Genomic DNA, 13,731 nt, shown 5'->3' on the forward strand with positions numbered 1-13,731 from the left:
ATTGTGCAACAATTCTAATATCCTAATAACATTTTGTGTATGGAAAAATGAGAATAAAATAAGGCATTAGAGATGGAGTGCAAATGGACATGTACAACCTGATATTTTTTTTCTTTACATGAATGAAATAGAAAAAAAGAGTGGCTAATTATTGTGAGAAGTAGTTCCACTATGCACTGAAGAATAACTTGCAGAGAGTATATGTAGATGTAGCTGAATAAACAGATTCTAATCTAAATAAAACAAGAATTCACAATGCTTTATTGTAAAAGAACTGTATAAATTACAACATCGAGTATTATCACACAAACATTACAATATCACAGTTGCGCACAAAAACTACACAAAGGGAATGACATTGAACTCTTGTAAATATTTAATGTTCTAATATTTAACAACAAGAAAAATACTGATTGACGTAGTCCATTTCTCAACCAAGGAAGAAAACCAGCTTCCAATTTCTTTGCGAGAAGCCTTGTGCAGACTAGTATTTGCTTTATTCCCAGGACTGTAATCATTTGTTGTTCCCCATTTGTGAGAGGAGGTCACTCCTGTCCAGCAGAACTAACAGCTCCTCCTCCGTCAAAACTGGAAGAAAATGTGCAGAAAATTAACGCCATATAGGAATAACAAGTCTTCCTGTCATTTCAGGTTGCCTGATTTTAATTATTTAATATACATTTTCAGTACACATTTTGCATATTAGGTACATATTAGAATGTGAATATAATGAGAGAAAACTGCAAGCATTAAATAAACATTACAGCAGATCCTCTATACTACGTGTGCTCCACCTGCCTACTGAAATCTATCAGTTGATTGTCATGGCTTAATGAGTTGGTCTTTAAAAATCTTTGTCTGAATTCTGTTAAAATGAGCTATTTTTGTAAAATATCAGTTTGTTGACTAAGTGGTTCACACAGTATTTGTGGGCAGTATATCTGACAACAACCTCTCAGCCTCTCATCTCCATCTGCATTTCACCACCTTTAATGTGATCAAATCAGCTCAACAATACACACCGCAGTGACACTACAGCTCAGCGACAATGCAGTCAATACCGGCAGACAGTATGCTGTACAGTTAGCAACAAACATCTCCTAACCATTGCAGCACAAAGTCTCCCAACTGCTGCCAAGAGCTACTGATCAATTAGGGAGCCCATGTGACATATTACAGTTCTCCATTACTAATGTGTTTGAGAGAAACGAGTGCAGCTAAACGCAAAAACATACTGTTTCCACGGTGAGTGGGAAAAACAGGCTTTTGTTACAAAGCACAAAGATAGGTGTACATAGACGTTTGACATGTAATGCTACTTTACCCATTCTCAAAAAGGAAATATTGTACAATATTTTAGAGCAGTTCACTAAGACATCGAATCAGAAGCAGCTGTTGGTTGTGAGCTGTGGGGGAAGCAACTTAGTAACCATGAAAGTAGATTACAATTGCAGCAGTTAGTTTTCGTAAAGCCTGCGCAAAACAAGTTTTCATCGAACACGGTATCATTTTGTTTATCAGAAGTACTGATGAAACATGCAAAACTGCCGTCTGTGTCACGTCTGCTGTGCAGCGAGCTATGTTAATTTAAGTATTAACTGTATGAATATAATAGAAGGAAACATTCCACGTGGGAAAAAATATATCTAAAAACAAAGATGATGTGACTTACCAAACGACAGCGCTGGCACGTCGATAGACACACAAACAAACACAAACATACACACAAAATTCAAGCTTTCGCAACAAACTGTTGCCTCATCAGGAAAGAGGGAAGGAGAGGGAAAGACGAAAGGATGTGGGTTTTAAGGGAGAGGGTAAGGAGTCATTCCAATCCCGGGAGCGGAAAGACTTACCTTAGGGGGAAAAAAGGATGGGTATACACTCGCACACACACACATATCCATCCACACATATACAGACACAAGCAGACGTTTTTAAATATGTCTGCTTGTGTCTGTATATGTGTGGATGGATATGTGTGTGTGTGTGCGCGCAAGTGTATACCCGTCCTTTTTTCCCCCTAAGGTAAGTCTTTCCGCTCCCGGGATTGGAATGACTCCTTACCCTCTCCCTTAAAACCCACATCCTTTCGTCTTTCCCTCTCCTTCCCTCTTTCCTGATGAGGCAACAGTTTGTTGCGAAAGCTTGAATTTTGTGTGTATGTTTGTGTTTGTTTGTGTGTCTATCGACGTGCCAGCGCTATCGTTTGGTAAGTCACATCATCTTTGTTTTTAGATAAGTATTAACTGTATTTTTCTTACTTGTCACTTCTTCTTCCGTGTGTTTTTGCTATTAGGAAGCTTTAATTGTCGACTGCTAGTATCAGTATTCCATAGATTTCGTGTTTGTTTTGAATACAGTCACAGAGAGTCCCTTTAGTCAGCCATAGTGCCAGTAGTGCTGGTGTTTGTTTTGAATACAGTCCAGAGACAGGTAGTGCTATTTTCATTGTTTTCTACAAGAAGTGTCTAGTAACCACAGTTTAGTCAACTATCAGCCACCTTTAGTAAATTAACAGTCTCATCAAAAGTTGATTAACTCTCTACAGTAAATTGATTTCTTAGGATGGATAGGATGTGTGACTGCTGTGTACGGACACAGGAGGAGCTGGCCACTGTTCGTGAACAGCTGAACGTGTTGATGGCCGCGGTCAGTGGTCTTCAGGCTGCTGCCTCGGTTTGTAGCGGCAGTGGGGAGTCTGGTGTGTCGCATCGTACACCCCAGGTGTTACATGCTTCACCCACTGTCCCTGCTGTCGAGACATCTTTGCAGGTACCGGGCGCGGTTGGGCCACCCTCTCCCCACGGGGAGTGGCAGGTTCAGCGGCGTTCGCGGCGCACGAGGCGCAGGGTCAATGTGGAGGCTGGCCGTGTGGCATCGCCCGCTCAGCCTGTGAGTGGACATGTGGCCACTCCTTCAGCAAGGTCCAAGCAGGCACACGGGGGGAGCGGTTTATTAGTGATTGGGAGCTCCAATATTAGGCAGGTGATGGAGCCCCTTAGGGAAATAGCAGAAAGGTCGGGGAAGAAGGCCAGTGTTCACTCTGTCTGCTTGCCAGGGGGTCTCATTCGAGATGTGGAGGAGGCCCTGCCAGCGGCGATAGAGAGCACTGGGTGCACCCGACTGCAAATTGTTGCTCATGTCGGCACCAATGACTCCTGCCGTCTGGGTTCAGAGGTCATCCTCAGTTCATACAGGCGGTTGGCGGAGTTGGTGAAGGCGGAAAGCCTCGCTCGTGGGGTGGAATCTGAGCTAACTCTGGTTTGGAGCTGAGTGGAAGGCTTAAACCAGAGGCTCAGACGATTCTGCGGAGATCTGGGGTGCAAATTTCTCGACCTCCGCTATCGGGAGGAGAAATGTAGGGTCCCCATGAATAGGTCAGGCGTGCACTACACGCAGGAAGCGGCTACAAGGGTAGCACAGTATGTGTGGAGTGCACATGTGGGATTTTTAGGTTAGAGAATTCCCTCCCTAGGCCCAACAAGATGCCTCCTGAGAAGCGGCAAGGTAGGAGTAGGCAAAATGCAACAGGGAATAACAATATTAATCTGCTAAATAGTAAACTGCAAAAGCGTCTTTAGAAAGGTCCCAGAACTGCTCTCATTAATAAACGCTCACAACGCCCATATTGTACTATGGACAGAAAATTGGCTGAAACCAGACGTAAACAGTAATGAAATCCTAAACTCAGATTGGAATGTATACCGCAGAGACAGGCTGGACAGTGAAGGGGGAGGCGTGTTTATAGCGATAAGAAGTGCAACAGTATCGAAGGAAATTGACGGAGATCCGAAATGTGAAATAATTTGGGTGAAGGTCACGGTTAAAGCAGGCTCAGACATGGTAATTGCATGTCTGTATAGGCCCCCTGGCTCAGCAGCTGTTGTGGCTGAGCACCTGAAGGATAATTTAGAAAATATTTCAAGTAGATTTCCCCACCACGTTATAGTTCTGGGTGGAGATTTTAATTTGCCGTTTATAGACTGAGAGACTCAAAGACTCAAACGCTCATAACGGGTGGCAGGGACAAAGAATCCAGTGAAATTTTTTTAAGTGCTTTATATGAAAACTACCTTGAGCAGTTAAACAGAGAACCGACTCGTGGCAATAACATATTAGACCTTCTGGTGACAAACAGACCCGAACTATTTGAAACAGTTAATGCAGAACAGAGAATCAGCAATCATAAAGTGGTTACTGCATCGATGATTTCAGCTGTAAATAGAAATATTAAAAAAGGTAGGAAGATTTTTCTAGTACAAATAGTGTTGAGGATCAGTGGACAAAGTTCTAAACCATCGTATGCGTTAGATGAGTATGTGCCAGGCAAGATCGTAAGAGATGGAAAACAGCCACCATGGTACAACAACTGAGTTAGGAAACTGCTGCGGAAGCAAAGGGAACTTCACAGCAAACATAAACATAGCCAAAGCCTTGCAGACAAACAAAAATTACGCGAAGCGAAATTTAGTGTGAGGAGGGCTATGCGAGAGGCGTTCAATGAATTCGAAAGTAAAGTTCTATGTACTAACTAGGCAGAAAATCCTAAGAAATTTTAGTCCAGACACTCTGTGACCAAAATGGTACTGAAACAGAGGATGACAGACTAAAGACCGAAATACTAAATGTCTTTTTCCGAAGCTGTTTCACAGAGGAAGACTGCACTGTAGTTCCTTCTCTAGATTGTCGCACAGATGTCAAAATGGTAGATATCGAAATATACGACAGAGGGATAGAGAAATAATTAAAATCGCCCAAAAGAGGAAAGGCCGCTGGACCTGATGGGATACCAGTTCGATTTTACACAGAGTACGCGAAGGAACTTGCCCCCTTCTTGCAGCGGTGTACCGTAGGTCTCTAGGAGAGCATAGCATTCCAAAGGATTGGAAAAGGGCACAGGTCATCCCCGTTTTCAAGAAGGGACGTCGAACAGATGTGCAGAACTATAGACCTATATCTCTAACGTCTATCAGTTGTAGAATTTTGGAACACGTACTATGTTAGAGTATAATGACTTTTCTGGAGACTAGATTCTGTAGGAATCAGCATGGGTTTTGAAAAAGACGATCATGCGAAACCCAGCTCGCGCTATTAGTCCACGAGACTCAGAGGGCCACAGACACGGGTTCCCAGGTAGATGCCGTGTTTCTTGACTTCCGCAAGGCGTTCGATACAGTTCCCCACAGTCGTTTAATGGACAATGTAAGAGCATATGGACTATCAGACCAATTGTGTGATTGGATTGAAGAGTTCCTAGATAACAGAATGCAGCATGTCATTCTCAATGGAGAGAAGTCTTCCGAAGTAAGAGTGATTTCAGGTGTGCCGCAGGGGAGTGTCGTAGGACTGTTGCTATTCACAATATACATAAATGATCTTGTGGATGACATTGGAAGTTCACTGAGGCTTTTTGCGGATGATGCTGTAGTATATCGAGAGGTTGTAACAATGAAAAATTGTACTGAAATGCAGGAGGATCTGCAGCGAATTGACGCATGGTGCAGGGAATGGCAATTGAATCTCAATGTAGACAAGTGTAATGTGCTGCGAATACATAGAAAGAAAGATCCCTTATCATTTAGCTACAATATAGCAGGTCAGCAACTGGAAGCAGTTAATTCCACAAATTATCTGGGAGTACGCATTAGGAGTGATTTAAAACGGAATGATCATATAAAGTTGATCGTCGGTAAAGCAGATGCCAGACAGATTCATTGGAAGAATCCTAAGGAAATGCAAGCCGAAAACAAAGGAAGTAGGTTACAGTACACTTGTTCGCCCAATGCTTTAATACTGCTCAGCAGTGTGGGATCCGGACCAGATACGGTTGATAGAAGTGATAGAGAAGATCTAACGGAGAGCAGTGCGCTTCGTTACAGGATCATTTAGTAATCGCGAAAGCGTTACGGAGTTGATAGATAAACTCCAGTGGGAGACTCTGCAGGAGAGACACTCAGTAGCCTGGTACGGGTTTTTGTTGAAGTTTCGAGAACATACCTTTACCGAAGAATCAAGCAGTATATTGCTCCCTCCTACATATGTATCTCGTGAAGAGACCATGAGGATAAAATCAGAGAGATTAGAGCCCTCACAGAGGCATACCGACAATCCTCCTTTCCACAAACAATACGAGACTGGAATTAAAGAATTAAAGGGAGAACCGATAGAGGTACTCAAGGTACCCTCCGCCACACACCGTCAGGTGGCTTGCAGAGTACGGATGTAGATGTATAATAATTTTAAGATGGCACAGTTGTCAAAGAGTGCTGCCAGGGCACAGATGTCAAAGAGCACTTCCTGGCAACTAGTGAGTCCTTTAGAAACAAGTCATAGATAATATCAGCTATCAGAGACACGTCTCTGTTAAGACCTACTGCAAAAAGAAAATTAGAATTAATGGTGAAAAAATATATAAAAGGTAAACTGTAAACAGATTTGCAATCCTGCTTGTGTTTCTCATTGCAGTTAGAAGAGTCAGTGGACATAGTCAATTCATCTCAAGTTGTTATTTTTGTAAGACTGATATTTCCAGAATGCAGTGTAAAAGAAGACTTGCTTACTATTTTGACCCTGAAAGATACTATACAAGGAGAAGTTTTTTACAATGCATTCAAATCATTTCTGAAACTGATTTGTCAATTTAGAAACTTGGGTCTATTACTACTGATGGAGCACCTCGCATGGTAGGCAAATGCACAAGATTTGTTATCTTGTGTGGGTTGCTTTCCTGCCTTTCTGTAAGTATCACTGTATTGTCCAGCAATCAGCAATTGCTGTGCAGGCATATTTTGAAAATAGCATGTTATCAGTATTGTCTCAAAAATTGTGAATTCAATTTACTCACAAACACTTCACAGAAGAAACTTTATTGAGTTATCTGAAGAATTCAATAGCTACTATGGAGACCTGCTATTGCACACCGAAGTTTGATGGATGAGTAGAGGTAGGGTTGTGAACAGATTTACAGAACTTTTACCACTGATAAAATCTTTTGTGCCTAAAAAGGATGACTACTCACAACTATATGGTTTGAGCTGGTTGTTGGATCTGTTATTTGTAACTTATAGGGTTAAACAAGGAACTACAAGGAAAAAACTAAACTGTCATAACTCATGTCTTCTATGAAGTGTTCTTTGGATATGGTGGTCACAGAAATTAAACGTGAAACTCTTTCCTCAAATGACGTCAGAACTGTTGGATCAACCAGCTGCAAAGTAGTACACAGTCAACCTGACTGCACTGAAGACAGAGATTGAAAACCAATTTTCAGATTTCAAGGCAACTGAACTTTTTCTAGCTTTCATAGTTCAGTCTTTATAAAAAGTGGATGTGGAAGGTATTTGTGGCTAAATTTGTACTCTTTTCTCTTGTAGTGAGACTAGATATAAAGAGGAAACAATTCAATTTCAAAATGACTCTTCCTCAAAGTCTGAATACAATAAAGATAACTTTCGGTAATTAGCGGGTGTAAAAACTTACACTTACATTTAAAAGCGGCACTTTATTTTTGGATTTTTTTATCAACTTATCCATGTGAGACAGCATTTTCCACAATTAACATAGTGAAACCTATGTGCAGAAATAAACTGATTGATCCTCACCTTTCAGACAGCGTAAAGTTGGCTCTGACAAGTTATTTACCACATTACAAGAGAGTTGCTGACAACACACAAAGCAAAGTATCTCATTAAATTACTTTCAAAATGTATGATAGTGTATATTTTAATTTTTTTCACATGTAATATCCTGAAAACTGATTAGTAGGTCTACAACATTTGACGGAACACAAATTAAATTTTACTTTATTATGTAATTTTTAAGTTAATTTTGTCTACGTTGTTGTTTCGTGCTCAAATCTTTATGCTATACTAGAGCAGCTAAGAGAGGTAGGTAACTTCTCCCAACCCTCATCTTGCTTCTGTTTCTGCTTAGAAACAGAGGTGATTATAAGCCTTTGGCCTAATCCAGCTTGATCCACAAAAAAGTGCACACAGTTGCAGTAGGGTTCATTTCCGCCATCCAGACCACACTGTAGTAAGCAATGTCTGCCAAATGAACACCTATCCTTAGCAGGTTTCATGTAGCAATGCTGCCAGCATGGTTTTGGAACTTTATTGCTACACAGCATTTGCTTACGTGTCTGCTGTATGGAAATGATGTATGTGTGTGAAGAGAACAGAGGTTCTCATTGAATAGTATTGTTATTTTGGTTTTTGTGTGTTAAGATGACAGTTTCAAGACACACAAAGCCAAACAAAAGGAATCGCATGTAAGGTATTCAAATTTCTTTATGACCTTGAGGACAATGCTAGAAGAGAGTGAATCTTATTATCACCGCAGAATGTTGTAATGAGGCATGTAGTGTTTCCTCTACAAACAGCACAGAAAATATCTGCAGGAGCACAGGGAATCCCCAAGGAAAGATATTAGTGGAAAACATGTCACTTATTTGGACTACGTCTTGAAAGATGTTTATCATACTGTATTGGAATTTTACAACTGTGCCGCCAAAGTTTCCTATTAGGCAAAAGGTGGCAGACACTTTACATGATAAAATTGCTGTCAAAGGGGGGCAACCGATTGAGGGGATGAAATTCTGATACCTCTGGGATTCAAATACAGAAAAGGCAACAGTGGAAGTCGCCTCTCTTCGCTCCCTTACCTATCATTTCCTCTTTCCCTCCAAAATTTCATCAATATGAGGTAAGACTGCTGTCAGATGTACACCGCCTATGCTGGCATGTTTACTGGTGTTACTCATAGGGAGTACAATACCCATCGCTTCTACTTTGTACCAAGGTTTGAAGTAATGCGAAAAGCTAAGGAACAATTAAATGTTCACATAACCTAGACTGAAATTGCTTTATATCAACATATGAGTAGTACTAATGTTCAGTATTTGGCTGTAATATACCTTCCGAATCACATGAGAATACATGAAAGTGGAGAGGCTACTGTATCACCAAGTATTTTCTCAGCATGGTTTCACAACCATAACAAATTGGTTAGAGTAGGTCTTAATCTGTTTATGGCTATAAAATGTTTACTTTAATGCTGTATACACCAATTTTTGTCATTACATAATTTTCAGGTGAACGTTCAGCTCACCACCCATGAGCCAAAGGCTCCCAACTTGTTATAACTGAGGTGGACAACAAGGTCACCAGTGAAAGGGGGCAGAAGAGGTGGAGTAGCAACTTTCTAGACTTGTCTCTATAGTCACCAGTTTTGCTGCTTCGTAGTTCAATAGAAGAGTACTCCTCCCTCTCCTCCCCCCCCCCCCCCTTCTTTAGGTTTGACCAATCATGAAATGGAAACCAAAGCAAAAATTAAATCTTATTTGCAACATTTAGCTACAACTTTCAGCTACTTTTCTACAGCTGCCACTCAACAGACATTTGTCGTAGTGTGGGCCAACTTTCTGATATCCTTGTCGTAGAAGGCAGCCACCTGTGCTTTCAGCCAATTCTCTACACTGGTCTGCAGCTCGTTGTCTGTGGAAAAAATGCTTTCATGTGAGCAATGACATGAAAGGCAGAGGGAGCCAAGTCTGGGCATGGGGTGTCTTTGTTGCAACTGTGGTGTGTGACTGAGCACTGACACAAAGAAGGACAATGCCTGATGACAACATTCCTTTCTGCTTGTTCCGAATTGTCCTTCACAGACACTGAAGAGTCATGCTGTGTGAGGCTGCAGTGATGGTCGTGTCACGTTCCATGAATTACACCAAAAAAACTTCCTGTTCGGTTCCAGACCACAGTAGCCACAAACTTTCTGATGGGAAAGATTGACTTGCTCTTCTTTGGTTTACTCTCACAATAAAAATACATCCACTGTTTGGATTGCTCTTGTTTCTTCATTTTCGAAATGGACCCATTTCTTATCCACTGTGAACATTCTGTTCAAAAAATTCTCTCCGTCGTCTTGGCGTTAGAGAAATGTTAAGGCAGCACCCATTCACTGTCTTGGGAAACCATCTCACACCGAGTTTGAAGTACTTTAAGTCTCTCACTCAAGATGGCGTAGAGAGTTGAACTTGAAATATTGGAAAATAAATTACTGAACACAAAAATTATGAAACCAACTATTTCCTTGAATCACCTCTTCCACTCAGTCAATAAGAGCAGTTGACACTCGCTTCCTTCCTTTATCACCTACATCACGAACATCTGTATGTCCCGAAGTTCCTGAACACTGCAACATTTTGCTGTCCCTCGTGAAAGTTTCACCATAAACATTACTCATTCATTGATAAACTTCAAGTGCATTGCACCCCTAAGCATGAAGTAACTGAGTGACTGCACGCTTCACACTTGGTGGGAGACTTGTTCTAGGTATGTCTACATGCTTACTGAGCACTCAAGACTGACAAGTGCGACATGATGCAATCAACGGGCATACTAGAGGCACTGTGCAATGTATCTACAAAAATCTTCCATTTCAATATTTTAATTCTGTAACTGATTGGACTTAAAACATAAAATAAAATAAAAAAAGGAAGGAGAAGGAGAATCTGGATTAGAAACAATTGGTACATATATCACTTAGTGTGTGAAAAGAATAACTGTGGAGGTAAGAACAAGCCACCCATGAAAGGGGTATGGGTGGGTGTGGGGTTGAAAAATCATTGTAGTCCATGACAAGTGAATAACCATAGTTTAGTCATCCCTTATTTGAGAATGGGAGCACTTAAGAGACTTTTAACAAACTTGTCACAAAATTTAACCTTTGTGAAACTTTCTCTCATTGACAACCACAAAATGACGAAAGGCAAAAAGTTTATCAAGTACTACATTTCCACAGTTCACGGAGTAAAACTGCTGCATGAAGCATGACATTTCAATTTACCACTGCTTTACTACGCACTCTATTTGCAACACATTTTGCAGCCAGTAGCCACATATAACATTGAATGTACCTGTAAAATTATATCCTTGTAGAGCACATAGTTCAGGACATCCAACATTGTAAACAACAAGCTGCATGAAAATGAAACTGCAGGGCAAAATTAACTAGATACACAGATGAAATGTGTGTACAAATACATGTTAAATACATGTGAACTCACTATATAGTGGAGATGCTGAGGTGTGGCTAGGCCTAACAAAAAAGACTGTCACACAATGAGCTTTTGGCCAACAAGGTCTTTGTCGGAAAAAAGAACCCACACACACACACACACACACACACACACACACACTATCTCTGAATGCTTAAGCTGGACTACGAGTAGCAGCGCATGATGGGAGAGGCGATTGGGTGGGGGTAACGAGGAGGCTGGGTCGGGGAGGCAGAGGGATAGCAGGGTAAGGGTGGGTGACGGTGAAGTGCTGCTAATGGGAGCATGCAGGGGGAGAGAGTAGGGCAGCTAGTGCAGTCGGGAGGTTAGACAGAGGGTGGGCAGAGAGAGGAGGTGCTGGAAAAGGAGAGAAGTGAAACAACTGGGTGGGTTGATGGAATAGAGAGCTGTGTAGTGCTGTAATTGAAACAGGGAAGAGGCTAGATGGGTAGGGTCAATGACTAATGAAGGTTGAGGCCAAGAGGGTTACAGGAATGGAGGCTATATTGCAGGCAGAGTTCCCATCTGCACAATTCAAAAAAACTGGTGTTGGTGGGTAGGATCCAGATAGCATAGGCTGTGATGCAGTCACTGAAATAAAGAACGTCATGTAGGGCAGTGTGCTTAGCAACAGGGTGGTCCAGAGTGGTTGCAGCTCAGCTTGTAGATCACATAGCAGCCCTGGCTTGGATGGTATGGTTTATGCTTGTCACTGGACTGGATGGAGGATGTATGGGATAGGTCTTGCAACTAGGTCTATTACAGGGATATGAGCCATGAGGCAAGGGGCTGGGCACAGGGGTTGAGTAGGGATGGACAAGGATATTGTGTAGGTTCAGTGGGCGGCAGAACAGCATTGTGGGAGGGGTGGAAAGGACATTTCATTTCAGGTCACAGCAAGGGTTCGTCAACACCCTGAAGGAATTCAGTTGCTACAGTCTGCTCCTTTACCACATGGCCTTGTCACTATTGAACATTATCTTTCACAACTTATTGGACCTACAACCTCCTTCCTGGTCCTCTGACCAACTATATCCTCTCACATTTACTTCTCCTTTGAAGGCATCACCTACAAACAGATCCGGGTACAGCAATGGGTAGCCTCATGGCACCATCTTATGCCAAACTATTCATGGGCCATTTAGAGGAGAATCATCCTAACCACCAAGAATACCCAACCCATCACCTGGTAAATATTCACTGATGATGTCTTCATGATCTGGATCGAGGTTGAGGGCACTCTATCCATATTCTTCCAGACCCTCTATACCTTCTCCCCCGTTCGCTTCACCTGCTCCTCTTCAACCCAACAAGCCACCTTCCTCGATGTTGACCTGCACCTGAAAGATGGCTATATAAGTACCTCCGTCCAAATCAAACCTACCAACCACTTCGACAGCTGTCATTCCTTTCATATCAAGAAGTCTCTTCCATACAGTCTAGCCCCCCATGGCCATTGCATCTGTAGTGACAAGTGGTCCTCTCGAAATATACCAAAAGTCTCAACGAGGCCTTCACAAACCATAATTACCCTCCCAATCTTGTACAGAAACAAATCTTCCATGCCTTATCTCTCCAGTGACCCACCACCAAGTCCCCCTGCCCAGCCATAGAGGAGCATTCCACTTGTGACTTACCACCAGAACTGGATCAATCATATTCCCTGCAGGATTTTAAACTATCTCTATTCGTGCCCTGAAATGATGAATGTCTTATCCATTATCCTTCCCACCCCTTTAAGTGGTATTCCACCACCCATCAAAATTACATAATATCCTCTTCCATCTGTACACAACCCCTGCTCCCTACCCTTGCCTCACAGCTCATTTTCCTGTAATAGACCTAGATGCAAGACCTGTCCCATACATTCTCCCATCAACAGCTAATCTAATCTGGTCACAAGCATCATCTATCCCATCAAAGGCACAGCTACCTGTGAAATCAGTCGTGATCCACAAACTAAGCTGCAACCACTGCGCTGCAGTTCTATGAGGGCACGACAATCAACAAGCTGTCTGAATGAATGGTCTCCAACAAGCTATGGCCAAGAAACAGCTGCCCAGCACAACATTCTTCATTTCAATTACTGCTTCACAGCATGTGCCATCTGGACACTGCCCACCAATATCAGCTTTTCTAAACTGAGCAAGTAGGAACTCTCCCTGCAATATATACTACGTTCCTCTAACCCTCAACCTTCGTTAGTCACTGTCCTCCCTCACCTACCCCCTTCTCTGTTCCCACTCCAGCACTACACAGCCTTCTATTTCGTCTACGCACCTATGTCTCTTATTTCTCTCCTTTTCCATCCCCCGCCCTTCGTCTAACCTCCAGACTGAACCTAGCTGCCCTATCCCCTCCTCACCTCACCCCTGTATGCTCCCGCTAGCAGCAATCTGCCGTCCCCCCACCCCTACCCTGCTATCACTCTTCTCCCTCCCCCCCTCCCTGCCCCAGACGCCTCTTTATCCCACCACCAAGACTGCTTCTCCCATCAAGCGCTGTTGCTCACAGTCTAGTCTCAACAACCAGAGAGAGTTCTCACATGTGTGTGGATGTGTTTGCACGTGTGTGTGTGTGTGTGTGTGTGTGTGTGTGTGTGTGTGTGTGTGTAATTCAGAAGGAGGCCTTTTTGCTGAAAGCTTACTTGTTTAGCAATATTTTCGCTG

The 13,731-nt window shown here is 42.4% G+C and overlaps 1 protein-coding gene across 3 annotated transcripts in view; it reads right to left on the reverse strand.

Annotated features, from left to right (window-relative positions):
* Positions 1-238: 238 nt before the first annotated feature.
* LOC126194995 (lymphoid-specific helicase-like) overlaps positions 239-13,731 on the reverse strand; it is a 152,230-nt gene continuing 138,737 nt past the window's right edge. For all 3 annotated transcript variants that reach the window (XM_049933414.1, XM_049933412.1, XM_049933413.1), the window contains one exon: positions 239-588. In XM_049933414.1, coding sequence (XP_049789371.1) covers positions 515-588 — 74 coding nt within the window. In that variant the 3' untranslated portion in view covers positions 239-514. The remainder of the gene's footprint in view (positions 589-13,731) is intronic.

The sequence above is a fragment of the Schistocerca nitens genome, chromosome 7, assembly GCF_023898315.1.
Source record: "Schistocerca nitens isolate TAMUIC-IGC-003100 chromosome 7, iqSchNite1.1, whole genome shotgun sequence".
Classification (NCBI taxonomy): Eukaryota; Metazoa; Arthropoda; class Insecta; order Orthoptera; family Acrididae; genus Schistocerca; species Schistocerca nitens.